The following is a 19,634-nucleotide window of genomic DNA, read 5'->3' as shown; positions in this document are numbered from 1 at the left end:
ACTTCATGTGGACCCAGTGCACCTAAAATGCTTAAAGTAATGCCATGTACTCAGTGTTCCAGAGATGTTGGCTATTAATAAATAGGCTTTGAATTTTGTCTCCAAGGCCCACAGGTCCAGTTTTCAGCCCCTGGGTATGTCATTGATCAATAGCACTTTCTTTAACATAAACATGCCTACACATGGCTTAAGGAATAATATTTGGCTTCCCTTGCTTTATTTTCTCACAGAAGCAGCAGATATGAACATCTATGCATATGCATGAAAGCATGCGTGGTGCAAACACACACACACACTCACATGCACATGCACACACAATTGCTACTTCATAATTAAAGAAAGTGCCCAGTAGTCACGTTGGTGTCATTGTATACTAGCTCTGGCAAGTTGCAGAGCTATCATTTTTACCCAAGTAGAAAGTCTTCATGACATGTAACTCAGCGGTTTGCTTCATTTCATCACTGGGCATTCAAAGTCTGTTGCAAAAATTTTCTATACCATTTAAGGTTATGTCTTGGGTTGTTGGAGCTGGGAAAATGGGTCAGCAGAATAAATAATTCTTCTGGTCTTTCTCCTTAGACTACTATTATATTGAGCGTATATTTCTGTTTAATTTTGCCCCTTTTAAAAATAAGAACAAACTGGCTTAGCCTAATTGATAGCCATTTGCACAAGAAAGAAGAAAAACAAAAGCAAAGCTACCAAATGCTTGTAGCATTGTTTATAACAGAAAAAAAAAAAGTCAATCAGTATGTAAGGTGGGAATAAACCCATATATTCATTTTATGGAATATTATGTAACCACTAAAAAGAATGAATGTAGTCTGTATGTATTAACATTGAAAGAACTCCATATGACTTTCAAAAGCCAATTAGAAATGATATGTACACCATGTTCATATAAAAAGCATGCACACATTACTGTGAATGTTATAAATATATACTGACTACATATATATACAAGAAAGTGCAAAATAAAGGTATAGACAATAATCTGTAATAGTGGTACCTTCTGAGGAGGTAGCTGGGAAACCAAGGTGGCAGTAGTGTCATTCGAAATATATTTTAGCCTTTTCTTCCCCCCCTTTTTCCTTCCTTCCTTCCTTCCTTCCTTCCTCTCTCTCTCCCTCTCTCTCTTTCTTTCTTTTCCTTTTTTAATGTCTGTATTTCCATGTTTCATGTGTAATTAAAATGTTAAAAATGGAAAATTCCATAAATTTTTCCTTAAGACTGTAATAAAACTGTTATTTTTTTTAAATCTATAAACCAAAAAATATCTTCCAGTCTCACAATTCAACTTAACCATTAACATTTTGGTATAATGCCTACCTTAATTCAAATCATGCTATACATATAATTTTCTCATTTTAAATTTTTTCATTCATTATGAGGCCCTTTGTAGTCTTCATCCTACTCATTTTAATGACTATAATATTCCACTAAGCTCTAACTTTAACTTACTACATTACATTCTTTCTAATTCTGGTACAATTAAGTATGTGATTAGCATATCAACAGCCTCCCTCCCCCCATATATCTTTTTTTCTTTTTTTTTTTGTGGTACGTGGGCCTCTCACTGTTGTGGCCTCTCCTGTTGCAGAGCACAGGCTCTGGACGCGCAGGCTCAGTGGCCATGGTTCACAGGCCTAGCCGCTCTGCGGCATGCGGGATCTTCCTGGTCTGGGGCACGAACCCGTGTCCCCTGCATCGGCAGGCAGACTCTCAACCACTGTGCCACCAGGGAAGCCCCCCCATATATCTTAAGAGACATTTTTTTCTGAGAAGGATTAAATAATCAAAATGTGTGAACATTTTAAATAACTCTTCATACATATTAAATCCTTATTATGAAGCATCTTGAGATGTCTTCTTCTAGAGCAAGGGCAGAAATGCCTTGTCCTGAAGGGGTCTGCAATACACAGCAACACCTTCACCTGCCCTCAAATGCCACTGGTGGGCAACCAGTTCTCACTATGGAACTGGTCATGAGGGACCCTCTAAGGCACTTTAAAAGCCTAATAGCTCCAGAGAAGATTCAAAGCCAGAGCCAAGTTCTGCAGTCCCACTTCTGGGGATGATTAGTGATCAGTGAGGAGGTGGTGATGAAAAAAGAAACAAACAAAATATCCATCCTCCTTCAACTAACTCTAATAACAATAAATTAAATTACCCAAGTAATTCCCAAATAAGTACTGTATCTCACTCACATGGGAGTTATTATAGAGAGACTGAAAGAAGGACATGCACTCTTAACCTGAGAACTAAATTTGCCTTTGTCATGAAATTTATCTTATTGATTCAAGTGGTTCACTGTAGCAGGTCAGCAGCAAGGACACAGTAGCCATGCTAAGGCAAATATGGCTTGTTGAAACAGATTCCCCAGTTAAATTACTTAATAGATTCTGAGGTAGAGACAATTTCTTGTAAAAGGCCAATCTCTACTTACCATTTGTATAAGGGTTGACAGTCTTTTTATTTGTCATTACACGTGCTGTGGCATTATTTACCTATGTACATAGAAAACTCAAATAAGCACATATTCCAGGGCCAGTCCATATTCAATTAGTTGCATGCATTATGACTGTGATTACTTATTAAAAAAAAAACATCAAAAACTAAAATGCATTTTAATTTATAAAAGGCAGTAGGTGCATAACAAAATCATACATTTTTATAATTACATTTACTTCATAACCATTTTAACTTAACAAATCATTTCAATAAAGCAATGTCATATCACTTAAAAGTTTAATAAGGAGACAGTAAAAGCAAATTAAAAGGAACTGCATAATTGAAGACTGAAAAGCATGCGTGTACTCCATGGTAACACAGAAACAATAAATATTTTTTAAACATAAAATAAGGTTCATATGAAGGAACATGCAGTGGAATAGAAGAGGGGAGAGACAAGGTACAAGGGAACATAAATGTCAAAATAAGGACAAACAAGTTTTAGCCGTATGCAACACTTTACGAGGGAAGAACCATCGGGAAGCAACATCTAGCATTCAACACTTGGAACAAGAGCCTTTTACATCGCAAGAATTAACAAAATCATTCAAGCTTTAAAGTCACAGCTAACAAAAGGATAAAAGAGAGGGTGCATTGTTTAACACAATATGGAGTTAACGATCTGAGTAAGATGTGCACTGGTCATATCTCAATCCAGTCAGTGCCTCCCAGGCTAGCTTAGAACGTACACTCAGTTACAGGCGTACCAATATCCAAAAAAATAGAGCATCAAGAAAACTTAATACAACAAGTCAAAAAAATTCACGTGGTATATATATGTATAGAGATATATCAGCACTAAATACGTGAAACGGCAGATGGATTTCACCACTTACCATTCACCACCATCGCCAGCATGGGTTTGTATACAGTTACCATGGTTACTGAGAGTTTGGTGAGGGGCCTAAGGGTTATCGTCGAGGGTGGGAGGAAATGAAAGGCAAAATATGCAACATCTTACTCCAAAGACTAAAGCATTTTTAACTGGTAATTTTTTCTTTTTTTTTTTAAGTTTTAACAAATACGACCCTGTGGTCATTTTGAGGGAGAGTCAGTGGTAGAAAGAGCAGATTCTGAGTATCGGAATTTTAGCATTTATTTTTTTCCATGAAGAACGGCCAGATATTGAACAGGAAATCCTGTTTGGTTATTCACTTTGTGATCAAAAGAGTATAAAGTTCAAACTGGCTTCTTAAAAAAACAACAAAAAAAAAGAAAGGTTTCATGACAAAAACCTCTCACTTTTTTTTTTTTTTCCAAACAATCGTTCTCTCAAACGCCATTTTTCACAATTTGGCTTAATTTGCACACCACTGTGGATCCCTCATCAACCCTGTAGTGGAAAGAAAAAGAAAAGGAAAAAAAAAAAAAAGAAACTGCTCTGTATTTTGTTTTGTTTGGCAACACTCTCTCCACTGCTTGGAATCTACTGCACCCATTGGTTATAAGACATGAAAAATAAAATAATTAAGAAAAAAACCCTTTCAGATTAACCTTTCTTTTGTCTCACTTTTGCCATCCACCTTTCAGCAGTAATAAGAGTAACATAATAAAGGAAAATTTTTTAAAAAGTAAGGCCAGTTTTCCTTTTTATATATAAATATATATATATATAAACAATGAGAAGGGAGTAGGGTCACATACAAGACACAATGATGCATCTGAAACAACAAATGAGCGTGAAGCAGACACTTATCAAAAAGATGAAAAGGAAAATATTTTGGACATGCACCTCGATTTTACGGCCCTCTACCACGGTGCCGTGTAATTTCTCCCTCGCCCTGTCCGCATCGGCACTATTTTCGAAAGTTACGAAACCAAATCCCTGCATGCAGGAGGGAGAAGGGAAAACAACATGCAGATTATTATTTTCAGTCAACGACCACTGTGGAACGTTCTCTCGCTTTAATTTCTATTTCTTGTCCTGGCTTCAGTTCTGTAACATGCAAATTAGAGAAATTATAAGAGTACTAAAATGTGCAATAAGTAAGCGACAAATGTGAACAAGATTTTTGTTTTCTGTCACCCGTTAGCTGTCACCCCTGAAGAATTCAAAGAATGATACCAGAAATACCTTTCTAAATGTCACTACAGAAGAAAAGAAATCTAACGGAAAGAAAATGAGATCAAAATAAATGTACAGTGTCTTCACAGAGAAGAAAATGAAATAACGAGGAAAAAAAAAGGGAACCACTTTCTTGACATGCAAATTAAGAAGAAAAGAAAAGAAAACGTGTGCACAAAATTCAACAATGAATGCCAGAATCTTCTAACATTGCCTACAGAGTCATGCTGTGTGGTTTTAAGACCATCTCTTCTCCATGCAGTTTTAGGGTTATTCAAATTTGTCAATTCTACAGCCTTTATGTCTCAAAAAATAAAAATTAGAAGCCTAAAAAAAAGGAAAGACCTTTTTTTATAATAAATCTTAAACTCTGATCTAATAAGCAAAATAATCCCATGAAATGAATAGAAATAAACATCAATTGATTAATAATGCAAACAGCTCAAGTAACATTTTTGTATTAATACTCCCCCTCTGACCCCACAAATAATATACATACTTCGGAATTTGTCAACTTTCCCGACTACTTTATTAACCCAAAAGGGAAATGTGTATTCATATGGTAAAGTCCTAAGACATTATGCTGGTATTCATTTATCAAATCAACTGGTAGAAAATAAAGAAGCTCCTTTAATAGAATGTTATTTATAATAACACTCTGGGAATTTTTATTGATCAATAACAAATATACCCTTTTCTGCACCATTGGCATATTTTGTTTAATATTTCAGCCTCAAAAAACAACCCCCCAAACATCGCATTGTCAAAAATCCATCCTTTTTCTTCACTGAAACTGTTCCTAAGAAGAGTACAGAAAATATGACACATTATTTTTAAAACCCCTAAAAATATTTGTACATCTCGTTCAGAAATATACACCAACCGTTTGAAACAATTCCAGTGCAAATATGCCTAGCTCGTTCTGGTCTTCACAGTGTAAACTGGGTGAAATAACGCAATGTGCCAGGACTCCTCTTTGTGTTCGGTAATCTTTACATAAAGGAAAAATGCTAGCTTTAAGCTTAGCTGGGGCAGTAGGACAGTCTGTCCTACTAATAAAATAGACCGTCATTACAAATCACAGCTAGTCATTAGCTGTTAACTCTCAGGTCCTCATTAGATTGCTAAAGGGATGTCCGAAACTCAGGGTATTTAGAGAGCTGTTACCCAGTGCTTTAACTAAGAGAGAACTTTCCAATATTAAGATGGGCTCATGCATAGAGGAAACTAGCTGTGGCTGTCTTCAAGTTAGATTAGATAATTATCTGATAGAGAAAAATTTAATTATTCACTTGGGGGATTAGGCTGAATTACCCTTCATATTTCCCACAGTGAGGGTCCATGATTAGGGTAGGTCTGAACTGTTTGATTAACCTAATAAAGTTACATGCTCAGAAGGACGCTACTTAGTTCTGTTCATCACTGGTAGGATGCCCACATTTGGTACTCACACATACGTGCCGATTAGTTTTGAAATAATAGCTCTTCAACAGGCAAAAGACAGAATTTGGGAGAGGGGCTTGCTCTGTTTGATGGCTCTGACTCTTAGTCAGTGGGTCCCACACTTAGTTGTACATCAGAAGGAACTGGAGAGCATATTAAACATTCAGATTCCTGAGCCCTGGCCCATATCTATCACATCAGAATCCCAGAGTGGAGCCCAGAAATCTGCCGAAAAAGTTACCAATGTGGCCCAGCAATTGGGTTTCCATGGCCTCTCATACCACTAAGCACCATCTAAAGGATTCAGTTCCTTGAATGAAGTAGAATATTACATTGCCAGTTTCTATAGAGCAAGTTAGGGAGTGGAGTGAGTTTTTGAGATGAATATCTATCTGACTTGGTGATTCGTATCTTAAACCTAGGGGTCAGCCAAAATCACATAGGAATGTTTTCTTCCTGACCTCTAAGCCCAGTGCTCTAGCATCCACAGCCATGCCATACATTTAATAAGTAATTAGGGAAACTAGGACTCCGGCTCTATCTGGGGCAATTCTTTCACTTGGCAAGGAAAGGAAATCCACAGTCTGATGTGATTTATCGATGGAGGGCTTGGTGGCATCATTGTTGTCGACAGGCACTAACAGTCGGTGTCACCACAGTGCTGGAAGGAACAGAGGCAGGAGAAACTCGAACATGCCCCCCACCTGCCTAACGTGATCCCAGTGAATCGAGTTATTGTGATTCTGGTCTGAACCCAGAGCAAACCATACTGGCCTAAAATCTGCATCATGTTCGTCAGGGAGAGGTGAAAGTGAAGATAAAAATTTATTCTGAACCCCAAGTTCATAAACTAAAAAGGAATTCTACTCTATTTTCACTTTCTTTTGAAGTAAAAAATTATGTTGATTCTCTTTATTATTATTTTTACTCTCATTATTTTCTGCTACACTTTTTTTTTTTTTTTTTTGAGTGGCTCATTTCAACCTGCTGAGATGCCTAGTTGAGATCTGGCAAAGCTGGGTTCATGAAGACCTTGCTCCAGACTCAGTCTCCCAAATATTAAAGGGATTCTCCTACATGTTCCATTGGACAATCCTACCTCCCACCCAGGTAAGAAGTGCTATGATGTCCCTGGGTCAGAAGATGGCCAGATTCTCATCTGGGGAGCTACACCATAACTAGAGACCACGAGCTGGCCATTTTTAGGCACCCTCTCCATCAAGCACAGGTGCTGTTTCTTTTGACCTGCCTCGTGGTCAGAATTCTATGTTAAGCAAAATGTAACTTGCAGAATATTCTTAAAATATTTTGAATATTTTAATCTCAGTCTTAAAAAGGGGATCAAAAGAAGCACCTTCTGGACTTGGCCTGGTGAGCACAGGAAGGAACCGAGTGCAATGCAATAACCCTGTAAAGATCAAGTGCGCAGGAGGGGCTGCATGGGGGGAGTCAGATGCTCCCTAAGTGCTGGAGGAGAGACACTGCTTCCCAGGGTTTACCTTAACAGAGGAGGGGGAGCTAAGAGAAGGTGCAATCCTTCAGGAGAAGAGAATCTGGGATATTTGTGCCCTCTGATGGGAAGGCATGACCCCTAGGCAGATAATGGCGACCCTAACGTGGACCAGCCGTGACTTGCTTATTTTTAAATCGTTTTGTGAAACATAAATTCTGATCTTCCCATATCCCAGTTATTTTTCTACTTTAATCTTGTGGGATATATTTAGGCGATATATTCCCTTTTTGTAGTAATACAAATACAATATTTTATAGCTGAAATAAAGGCTCTGAAGTATCCAGGATGGATACTGACTTTTCATCTTACATGAAAATCTGATTCTACTAGTTTCTGGTGCAGAGAACTCCTAACACCTAGAAGAGGAGGTTGATAAGGGTCTGAAGGCTCATTTTCCTGTGAGACTAAGGGCTTTACGACCCACTTGTTCCCAATCGCCTTTTCACACGCAGACCCTTCTCCCTGGAAGACCATCTTCCCTCCTTCCTTTCCCTGTGAAACCCTGACTCATCTTTTTCTCGCAGCTTAAATGCCACTTCTCCCAGAAGGCCTCCCAGCTTCCAATGAGATTGGTCTGCCTGCTTGGAATCTCAGCAGCCTCTTCTTCTCTAGAGAACCCAGCAAACTCTACCGCATTTGTTTGTCTTAAGGATCCGTCTCTCAGGCTACTCTGGAAAGTCTGTGAGACCAGGAAGCACTTCTCTCTCACTCACGTCCGATTCACCAATGTTGTACTGGAATGCAACCAATACTATAGACATCACTGAATCAAAGAGCAGACTGCATTTCCTAGGTCTATGAAAAAGTAGCTGTCTCTGGCTGCACCCCCCAAATAAAATGTTTCAGAGGTAAACACAACATTTTTAAATCTCTTAAAAGGAAAAATGAATGATAGTATCTCTCACCCTGAAATGCTATCTCATTCCATTTTCCAAGTCTGGCAGATCTTTTCTGAAAGTGATTTCCTTGTTTACTTGCTATCCTTGTATACATGAACTTGTACATTATACATCCCCAGGATGATATAGATACTGCTTGTGTGTATATAGGTGTATATGCACAGGCGCACGCACACACACACACACACCAAACACCCACATTGAGCCACCCTCATTGAGTGGCTGTCTTGGGATGGTCCCCAAAGAGGATGGCCAGAAGGTCAGCTCCTAGCTTGTAAGCTCTCCCCCATTTCCTGGCTGCTTCTCCAGTACCAAAGGATGAAAATCAGGTCATACCAACAGTTCAGGTTTCTCGACCATTAAAGTGGAAATGTTCCCTTAAATAAGACCTTTTCCCGTAAAGGATAACGTCAAGTACGAAAGAAAGATACCCCTGTGTGAGCTGTTTCCTTCATTCAGCAGTTCCCAACTGGACTGTCTCCATGACATTCCAGTGGTACCAGTCAGCTCCCACACCTGCGAGACCAGTTCTTTCAGAGGGAGCAAACCCACTGAGAGAGGCTATTTTTGATGGTTCTTAATAAAAAAAAAAAAAAAAAAAAGGCTTCACAGCTTCACAAAATCAATCTCTCGATGCAGCAAATTTAAATGGTCTTATTCCTAAAGCCCTAGAGACAGGCTAATCACGAGAATGAGGGAAGAAGTCTTAAAAATAGCACCACCATTGTCCTTTCAAAATAGCAAATGATATTCTTCTAATGTCCTTAAACAGCTCTCGAAAAAAATTAAATAGTTTCCTCCAACTTTCAAAAGTTACAAAACAAAGTACACATGGAATATAAATTAAAAAAAAAAAAAAAAAACCTTTAAAGGCAGCAGTGCTAGGACTCAGGATTAGAAGAAAGTTGGCCAACATCTTCTATAACTTTGCCCAGAATACATCAGTCCTGAGTGAAAGGGATCAGGCACATTTTTCTCTTAATGCACTTGACTTTGCACACATAGAAATAGTACCTGTAATGCTTTTCATACCAGAGCAGAGAGTTAGCTTATTTTTCCCCCAGCCTGGAGGTCAAACTACTGACATATTACAAGGATGACTGTAAAACATCTGAAATTACAGAATGATGAGCTCCCTAAAGTAGCAAAACCAGAGAGTATAATGAATTGATTTTTCTTTCTTTTTTTTTTTTTTTTTTTACACTCATCTGGCATATCACAACACCATTTTGACTGTGGAAAAGAGAATACTGGCATTTTCTTTCTTCAATTCAATCAGCATTATCCTATTAGGTTAATACTAAACCTATTTAGGACGGAGAGGGTACAGACTGTCCAAGGAATAATAAAGGATTGCTTTGTGGGGAGGAAATGGTTACTATACCCAGGAGACTGGCTCTTGCTCCCTTAGGTAAAACCTGTTCTTCTTAGTAACCCTCCTGGATGTTGGCTTGTCCCAAATTGCCTGTGTACGAAAAGCTCTGGGGCTGAACCCGGGATCTCTCTGTGCTTGGTAATCAACTTCTCTCCATCCCCACTTTCACAGTCTGGGGATGTGAAGGCAGCTGAACATTCCTGGCGGACCGGAAACCCGGCAGAGTTATTGAACGTGTTTCACTTTCTAGTTCCTGATGTCAATATCCAAGTCTTTTGCAGCATCCTTCCCTGTTACCACAGTATCTGCTGCTGCTCTGCCAAATGCACTGCTTTCCTCCAGGGAGATTCTGATGGCTCTCTTGCATTTTCCGTCAATGCAGGTAGAAGGAGGATGCTTTAGCAACCTCGAAGCCCCAGGGGGCAAAGGGCTAGTTTGCATTCAAACGAAGCGTGGGCGTGTGTCAAAAACAGAAAGACACAGGGTTTATCAGTTTAACCACAGCCCTGGTAGGTTTGTTAAAACAGAGATTGCTGGGCCCCAGTTTCTGAGGATCTGATTCAATAAGGTCTGGGTTGGACCCTGAGAATCTGCATTTCTAAATTCCCAGGTCGTGCTGATGCTGCCCGTCTGGATACTGCTCTTAGATGACCACTGATACAGAAAATGTTTTGGAAGAGTTGGGCTTTTTTTTTTTCCTACTAACCTATTTCCATTTTGAAGCTGCTGGAGTTTGACCATATAACCTCTGATTTTTACTAACACTGTTAGCTCTAAGAAAATCTACTTAAAAATTGCTTTCCCAGAAAAAAAAAAAAAAAAGCTAACTAAAAGCAACGGCAAATTGCAAAATGTGGGTGGGTACACAGACTAATGGATCAAGTTTTATTCAAAAGGTTGGTGTATATGAGATTTTCTCCCCTACAACCCAGGAAAAGAACTGCACTTTATTAATACAGAATAATCACATATTTACCTGCTCATGAGACTATCAACTCACTTTTTAATATAAAGAACATAATTATCACTGAAAAACAAAAATGTAGCAACAATATTATTTTTTTAAGCATGGGTAGTTTTCCTCTGGAAAATTGATATATAGACATCTACAGATATATATAAAACAGCAATTTAAAATAACCCCCTCATACATTTTAAACTGAATCCAATGTAGTCCCCACCATTTTGGAAACGGGAGGTGGTCCCTAAAGGAATTCCCACGGAAGTGTATTTTCACGACGTACTGATTAAAACAGTGCAGTTGTTTCCCCGTATTTATAACAAGCGTTTCAACATAAGCTAAACAATTCTAAAGTGAATGAAGTTGCTTACCTTTGAGCCTCGCTCATTAAAAATAATTTCAACATCTAAGATTTTACCAAATTGCTGCAAAGAAATAGAAATATTTTATAAGCAAGAAGAGAAGCACACTGAATCATATTATGCACATGGGTAATTGTGCCCCAAGTCAGAATTTGTTTTCTCTTTTAATATCAAGGATATACATTTTATGTTGTTCTTTGATTAAACGATGCACTTGAACCAAGAGAAAATACAACCGCATGTATTATTTCCAAATTATGGCATATGCCATCATATAAGCTATCAGAATAGGGGCCCAGTACCAAGTATGTAACCAAGAGGTTAATTCTACTTTTCTTTCTTGATATGTGAGTGATTGCCTTCCCAGGCACTGAGCAGCAAAGATTAAAAACAGCTAGTATATACAAGGGCTCTTCTAGGCTACGTCACTAGCCACTGGGCAAAGCACACTTGGGGAAGTGGGATTTTGATAGTAAAATATCCGACTAGAATGGGATGTTGAGGATTTTGGACCTTGGTTCTGCAAAAGCCAGGAGCAGCCAGGCTATAAAAGAGAAGTAAAGATAAAAGGAAGATCCACTACACAGACACCCATCACAAGCAAGAAACCAGCATGGTTGTGGTCTATCCTCAGGCTGAAATGTACTTCTTTCAAGATGATTCTCCATGTTGTTAAACAAACAGATTTTATACAATTAGCATGAATAGGCTTTATAAAAAGTGGAAGAAACTCAACATATTCGAATCTAGAAACAAATTTTCAGATGACAAATACATTAGGTAGCCTGATAAAATACAGATGCTTAGTTAAATTTAAATGTCAGATTTTTCAGGATAAGTGTACCCCACACAATATTTGGGACATACTTATACTTAATAAAATATTTGTTATCTGAAATTCAAATTTCTGATATTGTGTTTTGTATTTTGTAACTTACTATGACTAGTAACAGACTACCCTAGTAGTCCTAGTGACAAACGCACATCAGTCTGTAATTCACACTTAAAAAATGGGAACATGGACCCCGCTCCAAAAGCATTTGATAATTCAAAATCATTTTCCCTGATGCTGGAATCCTTTCTGTTTCTTACATCGCATGAAGTCGAATGGGCATTTTTTGAGTGTGGTCTGTTCTACATGAGTACATGTGGGAGACAGTAGTGCAAATGTGTGTGACAAGGCCCAGGGGAAAATCAGATAGAAATTTTACCCTGACACAGAATGAGAGCAAATGCCTGTTTCAGTGATTAAAAAACAAACAGAACAACAAAAAGTAAAATTTCCATCCTCTTTTTCCCTGATTTTGAGCTTTCCTATTGCTCCATTTGCTTTTGCACCCTGAATTTTTATTGCATCTTTTATAACCCTAGGAGATTCTGTATTCTGTCTCTCTCCACTGGGTGGAAAGCCTTAAGCAGCCTCTGTGTAGCAGAGGATGGAGCCATGGGGAGGGAGGGGCAGGAGAGAAAGGGAACAATTAGATACAGAGAGTTAGGGGCAGCTTGACTGACCCATGTGCACCACTCACAGAATACTGGGAGGCCCGGAGAGTAAGTGTCAAGAAGGTCTTACTGAGATTCAAAAAAAAGAAACAAAAAAATTTGGAATATACAGAGGCTATCCTCTGGAATGTACAAATAAATCTACATTACTCAGAAAGACAGAAAAACATATGTATGCTCCAGTCAAATATAAATAGCTCAAAATCTTGAAATGAAAGTAGTTTTGACTATGAGAAAAAAAAACCCAAAGCTATGTCATCTTGGGCCACAGAAATGTGCCCATCCCTCAGGATATGTACTCGTCCAGGGGATTACAGACTTGAATTCTTCTTGTGGAGCAGAAGTGCTTCTCTACTTCAGAGAGAAGTAGAAGGATAGGAAGAAATCAAGAAGAGAAGCCTCAACGAGGAGAGAAGATGGAAGGTCTACATCACTAGCATGCCGTATGGAAATACCAAGAAACACGCAGCTAACTCACCCTGTAATTTGTGGACACTAAACTCTTCTTTTGGTCAAGAGAAGATTCTTCTACTGCATTTTCCATGCCCTAGATTTGGGCAGAGAAAATCGTTGAAAATAGAAGATAATTTTCAGATTTGGGAAATGCAGGATTTGCCATTGAAAGGTGGAGTCAATTTCATAGTTAAAAAGTCCTCCAGCTTTGTGAACTCCTCAGAAGCCATAATTCTGATATAACCTCCTTAGAATATTCAGTCTAGACAGATGCTATCATGTTTATTTCAGGCCTAAGAGGCTGGAAGCACACATATTTATGGATAGAGAAGCTTGAAAAGGACTTCCTCTAAAACCACGAAGCAAATGTCATCCATGGAACATTCTCTAAGCAGTCAACACAAAAACACTTCCTTTAAAATAAGATCTGGTTGAGACAGAACCAATCAAAAAGTAATCTTCACATGTATCATTCCCTAAATGGAACAATGGCCCCATATGCCCTGAAATGGTCCCCAATGTTTGCCTCTTTGGCAGTTGCCACTGGGTGGAAGATCCTCAAAGCCAGTGAAACAAGCCAGAAGAAGAATGCTGCTGATGTAAGCCCCGTTCCTAAGGCAGTTGTGTACTATATTTATAGTATCAACAGTTTAATTGGGAAGTTTGGTACTAATGATGTAAACACAGCTGGCACATTTTCAATTTAAATAGACACAACTCATTCGCAGACATAACTAGGATTTGTTTGCTCAACACCGACATTCAGCCGTGTTCAACAACATCTCAGAATCCAGGCGAGGTGTTTCAATAGCTGTGTCAAGGATAAAATCCAGGAGCTTATAGGCACACACCTGGGCAAATAGGTACCACCCATTTTTAGATATTCTCAGATCAAATAATATTTCTCTGAAAACCTCTGAAAAGTGTTCAATGGATACAGTATAAAACATGAAAGTAAAGCTTAGTTCAAAGAGTGTGCATGGAGGCTAAGAAAAGGCATCATCCCAGTTTTCTTAGGGTCGGCTTCATGTTTTGGATGCAGAATAGAAGGCAACATGCCATGTCTGAAAGCATCTCTATTTTGTTATACATCAATGGTGATCGTGAAAGCTTCTTTTCTTTTCTAATGAAAGCTTCTTTTGCATGTTCTGAAAGTCATGTAATCTGTGTCTGGTGACAATAGAGAATTCAGTGGATCATATTCATGCCCCAAAGGCCTGTATTTTGATAACGAAAGCAAGGCTGTGACCTTGACAAGGGAGTGGTAAAATCTGAAGCCAGTACTCACTGAATAGCTGTTTATGAAGGCAATTCTAGATTGAAATGCCTTGTATCAGAGGTCTGGATCTATAATAACCACCTCTCTCACACCGCAAATGCTTACTATTAAATATTAGGTTAAATTGAGCTTTTATTCAAGAGCGAGGCATTGTGATTAATTTGGTAGAAATCCATACATTGCTTTCATGGGTTCATTGAAAATTCAAATGGAAAGGAAACGCATGCTCTGACATGATCAAGAAGTAGGTAGCTGGGGCCAGAACCAACATCCCTTCCAGTGAAACATCCAGAACCAAGGCCCCTGATAATATAAGAGATCCCATTCACTCACACGTCAACTGGTGTTTTAAAAAGACTCTGGCTTCTGCTATGGATGTTGTGGCCACATCATTTTTTGACCAAGGAAAGTTCCATCTAAAAAAGAAAAAAAAAAAACCCAGGAAATCTAAGATGACCTGGATGATTTAATGCCAAACACTGGAACAAATTTATCCGAAAGAGAAGGAAGTAAAGAATATAAAGCGAGGGGCTTCCCTGGTGGCGCAGTGGTTGAGAGTCTGCCTGCTGATGCAGGGGACACAGGTTCGTGCCCCGGTCCGGGAAGATCCCACATGCCGTGGAGTGGCTGGGCCCGTGAGCCATGCCCGCTGAGCCTGCGCATCCGGAGCCTGTGCTCCGCAACGGGAGAGGCCACAACAGTGAGAGGCCCGCATACCGCCAAAAAAAAATAAAATAAAATAAAATAAAATAAAATGTTGAGGCACCTGCGGTAACCATTAGGCCTGCAGGGGTTGCAAGCTTCACGGCTGAATTATTCATGGTTACAGAAGTTGTTCTGAACACTGCCAGATTTTAGGCAGTTTGAAAAAGGAGGCTGTTTTGCCATTGGGTTTTGGTTTTGGTTTTGTTTTGAAATCCCCATGGCCATACTGAACAAAAGAAACCAAGAAGAAAAATGCAAAAATCTTTGTGAAGGTTTTTCTCTGCCATCTCACTCCTTGTAGCCCCTGCCACAGTGAAGGGACCAGGGCAGAACATAGCAACAAAAGGAGAGATGACATCTCATGTCTCAATGACTTGGAAAACACCTGATTGGGATTAAAATGTGATTTCTTAGAGTGACTATGAACTGAAAGAGGAAATCATGTTTAATTCTCTCAACTGGAGTGGAGGAACCAATCAGAATGTTTACAGATGCCTTTTCATGTGATTCATGCCACTAAATGTATCACATAACCACATGGGTTTGCCGCCACCCAGGTTTGGCCAGGAAGGATAGATTTTTGCAGTATTAAAATTCCATAGCTTCAGAATGGTGGTTGTAAACCAAGGAGGTCTCAGAGTTATTGCAGAGTCCAGGAATCCGTAGGTCCCTGATGATTTTTATGGACAAAACCCACGAAAAAATCTTGCATACTTTAAAAATTGGACAGAGAGGCAGTTTGTGATGAACTGAATTAATTTCAGAATTACTGAATGCTGCATTTTCTGAATAGATAGATAGATCCTAAGTGTAGCTATCATTTTGTCAAATCGACATCTTGTCAGTTGCTTGAAAATTTTGACTTACAAAACGTAGCTCTGAAACTAGTAGATTTTGATCAAGGTTTGACAACTGGTAGCACGATCCATCTTTTGGCAAGACTTCGCTCTATGCCACCTGTTCTACCCCGATAAGAATAGAGAGGCTCAGATATTCACACAAGCAGAATCTCTTCTTCGGAGTCTAGCTGTGAATATTTTGAATAGCTTAGCAGTGTAGCCCTCTGGTAACTTTCAAGATAACAAAGAAGACCAGCGAGGACAGAGCATCCTCAGGGGTGGGAGTTAGGGTGTGTTGCCATGAGTGACTCCAGAAAAGAGCACAGGATGGTCATTAAGAGGACCAAATTCAAAGCCAGCATCCCAGTGGCACTTGATGAATTAAGACACATTGAAGAGCAAGACAACTTCTGAACCTGACGTGGCAAAAGGGATCTAATTCTTCTGGCTGTGGATCATTCAAACCTGGTCTCACTGCTTTACACACACTTAACCTTGGCTTTAACTTTGAATGTTCTGCACTTTTCAAAGTCATCTTTGACCTGAAAGTGCCCGAGGGTATCTCTGCTCTGCAAGAGTTAGAGGGCTCAACTCAAGGTTATTACCAAATGAGAGAGATAAAAGAGCAGAAGTTGACCTTTTCCACTGAAATGTCAGGATTCAAGCCTGGGTATCTTAAATATGAGGACGCTTCTTTTGCTTTTGTGTCAGATGCATACTTGATAAACATCATGCATGTTAAAGAAAATGTTCATGCTAACCCCACCACTGTGGAGTGATGACACAAAGCTCGCCTTTTCACCTGGGGAAGGAGATCTAGTTGGCTCAGAGCTAGGCATTAAAGTTGAGCCTCTTCTTATTCCTTTTGTAATATCTGCATCCATCCAAAAAGTTTTTAGAAGGGGAATCTCTAGGCCGCCAACCTCTACTCTAAGTCATATGTTAAAGACGTAGTTTTGTTCATTGAATCCACAGACATTTCCCACCAATGCTGGGCTGTCATAGACAAATAGACTGACTGCATTTGCAAAAATGAATACTATCCAAGTCCTGTCATAGCTTTGTCCTTTGATGGAACACTGAGTCCAAAGGAATGGCAAACTCATCCCTTCCCAAGAAGGATGGTGCAAATATCATCCAGGAAAAGAATCAGGGTCACAATGTCCCATGAGCAAGCAACCCTATCATTTCTTTTCTCTGGGTTGGTGGTAGCTTCTGCCCTGCTCTGTGTTCCACCGTGGTGCCTGGGCAAGGCTGTCATTTGTGGCATATGACATCACAATCAAAATCTCTGAATCCTCACCACGGATTCTGGGAGAACGTACATTGCAGGATGCATGTCAGACTCAGAAATCTGTAGTGGTTTTGTTTTGTTTTGTTTTGTTTTAGTGAAGCTTTATGCAGAACTAATTATTCTCAACTTCCTCTGAAATCTAGATGCTCAGTGCCTGGGAAAGAGTAAGGTCTGCAGAAATATGTCATGAGTCACTCTTCCCAAAAATTTGGCAATTGCAATAGCAAGAAAAACCAAGGTGGATTATCATGGTTATTTTAATCATGACATGAGGTCCCAGGCCACTTGATGGGGGATCATCAATGCGCTTGTTGCAACCATGTGTTATCTGGGAGCCCATTTTCCATTTGACATTCAAATTGCTAATTAGAAGAAGTACCATTGGTCCAAGTGGAAACCTGGTGAATATATGCAAAGAAATTTATGCTAAAATCATAGATATCCTGGCCCCAAGATACCCACAGACTAGGATCTAAAATGCCTTTTTTTCCCCAGCCATGTAAACACCTCACCTTCGTATTATGAATACCAAGAACTTACATGAGGAGGGAAGGGCTCTGGGGATCCCAGAGCGGGCACTGCAGAGGAGAAAGGCAGTACTTACGCCAAACATTTGTCGGAGGTCGGGATCCCGGAACCTGAAGGGGATGTTGGAGACATGCAGCCTCTTGGGCTGGGACTTGTTTTCCGTATTTTCGGAAGGTTGTGTCTGGGGCTGACCATCCGTGGGCGCCGCATCATCTGTCTGCTAAAAGAACAAGAGGAAAGCAAAGAGGCTCTGAGTGGACCCGAATGTTCTTTCCAGTGTGCTTTTGCTTCCCCTAAATGGTAGGAAAATGCCAGAACAAAGGAATAAGGACAGGAAGAAACTGCTGAGTCATTCATTCATGCATACAACAAATATTTATTGAACATCCACTGAGCGCCCATCACGGATCCAGGATTCAGCAGCGAGCAAAACAACAAAGATCGTTACTGTCATGGATCCTAATTCACACAGGGGAAGACAGACAATAAACTCATTAAGGAAATACAGAGCTGGCAGAAGGAGATAAGTACTATGGGGATAAAGCAAGCGGAGGGGCTCGCTGGTACTGGGGTGCAGCAAATTCTAATAGATAATTAGAGAAAACCTCATCTAGAAAAGGAGAATACTCATTAAAGGTATCCCTTCATCGAGGCTGTTCAAAAATCTGAAAATACGCCTGCATAATTGTTGAGTCCATACAGATAAAAATATTAGTAAATCTCCTAAAACATTTGAAGAGGCTGTTTGGTGTTCTGAAGTCCAAGTAACCATCTGCCAGACTTAAATTTTATTTTTTACAGTTTTCAGTTTCCATTTCTTGATTGTGCAGACCTGTGATGTTCATTATGGTTGACCCCATGTGGCTCTTTAAAGTGAAATGGACTAAGATTAAGTAAAATGGGAAATGCTAGCCACATTTAGCATGCTCAGTAGCCACATGTGGCTGGTGGCTTCCATGTCGGACAATGAAGATATAGAACATCTATATCTAGCAGGTTCTGTTGGCCTAAGTTGGTGTAGACAATGTTACATTATTAGCATAACTCATTACTCTGCCTCCCACTCTACCCCAACCCCCAAGTAAAAGCCTGGACAGTATGATATTACATTGACACTCCTATACAGGCAGGAACCAGGAGAAAAGCCACTTTAACATTTGAGTTAATCATATAGGCCATTCCCATACTCTCAGTTCTAGAGTTTTAACATTTCAGAGATGCTTCATTTCTAGATACTTTCTCTGCAATTAGCAGGTACTGCCTCTAGGTGGCAGTAGATGCCAGCTACATCAGATAACCGGCTTCCCTAAAACAATGATGGAAAACCCATGCAAGAAGCCCATCAAATTTACCAGCAAGGGATTGTCCCCACCTACTTATAAGCAATTTAGAAGCATTTACCTGGGACAAAACTATCAATGCAGGCAGCTAGGTGTAAAATAATAAAGACAGTCTTACCAACTGACATATGTATATATAAAGCCAAAATAACATGGGCATAATTAGTGACTTTCTCGTCAACCCTTGTATTTACTGACAGATTTCACTGGCAACTCCTTCCTAACACACCCTAAATTGTATCTGGAAGTCAAGACCTTCCGGTGGTTGCCATACTACTCTTCCAAGCTCCTTTGGTATTCAAAGACCTACTAGCTAACTTTCTTCAACTTTCAAGGGCCCCGTCATGAAGATGAAGTACCTGGTCATTTTGCCAATGCTGTTGGATTGAATAAAGAGGATTGTGATCGTTTTCTAATCTGGAAAATGAGCAATAACAATGGTGCACACCTTATAAGATTCTGTGACGACTGAACACGGTAACACATGATGCCGACTTGGCAGAGTTCTCGGCACACAATACGGTCAATAAATGGGAAGTAAGGCAATTTTTAGACTGGCGGTGA

General features: G+C 39.5%; 1 protein-coding gene across 20 annotated transcripts in view; it reads right to left on the bottom strand.

Moving 5' to 3' along the window:
- RBFOX1 (RNA binding fox-1 homolog 1) overlaps positions 1 to 19,634 on the bottom strand; it is a gene marked incomplete at both ends in the record, with an annotated part of 621,309 nt that overhangs the window by 110,657 nt on the left and 491,018 nt on the right. For 16 of the 20 annotated variants that reach the window (XM_079718519.1, XM_079718522.1, XM_079718518.1 and 13 more), the window contains 4 exons: positions 2,447 to 2,507; positions 4,244 to 4,336; positions 11,139 to 11,192; positions 17,807 to 17,950. In XM_079718519.1, coding sequence (XP_079574645.1) covers positions 2,447 to 2,507; positions 4,244 to 4,336; positions 11,139 to 11,192; positions 17,807 to 17,950 — 352 coding nt within the window. The remainder of the gene's footprint in view (positions 1 to 2,446; positions 2,508 to 4,243; positions 4,337 to 11,138; positions 11,193 to 17,806; positions 17,951 to 19,634) is intronic. The other 4 variants (XM_079718524.1, XM_079718526.1, XM_079718533.1 and 1 more) reach the window with 2 other exon arrangements.

The sequence above is a fragment of the Hyperoodon ampullatus genome (genome assembly GCF_949752795.1).
Source record: "Hyperoodon ampullatus genome assembly, chromosome: 14".
NCBI classification, from domain to species: Eukaryota; Metazoa; Chordata; class Mammalia; order Artiodactyla; family Ziphiidae; genus Hyperoodon; species Hyperoodon ampullatus.
This window is presented reverse-complemented; position numbering and strand designations above follow the sequence as displayed.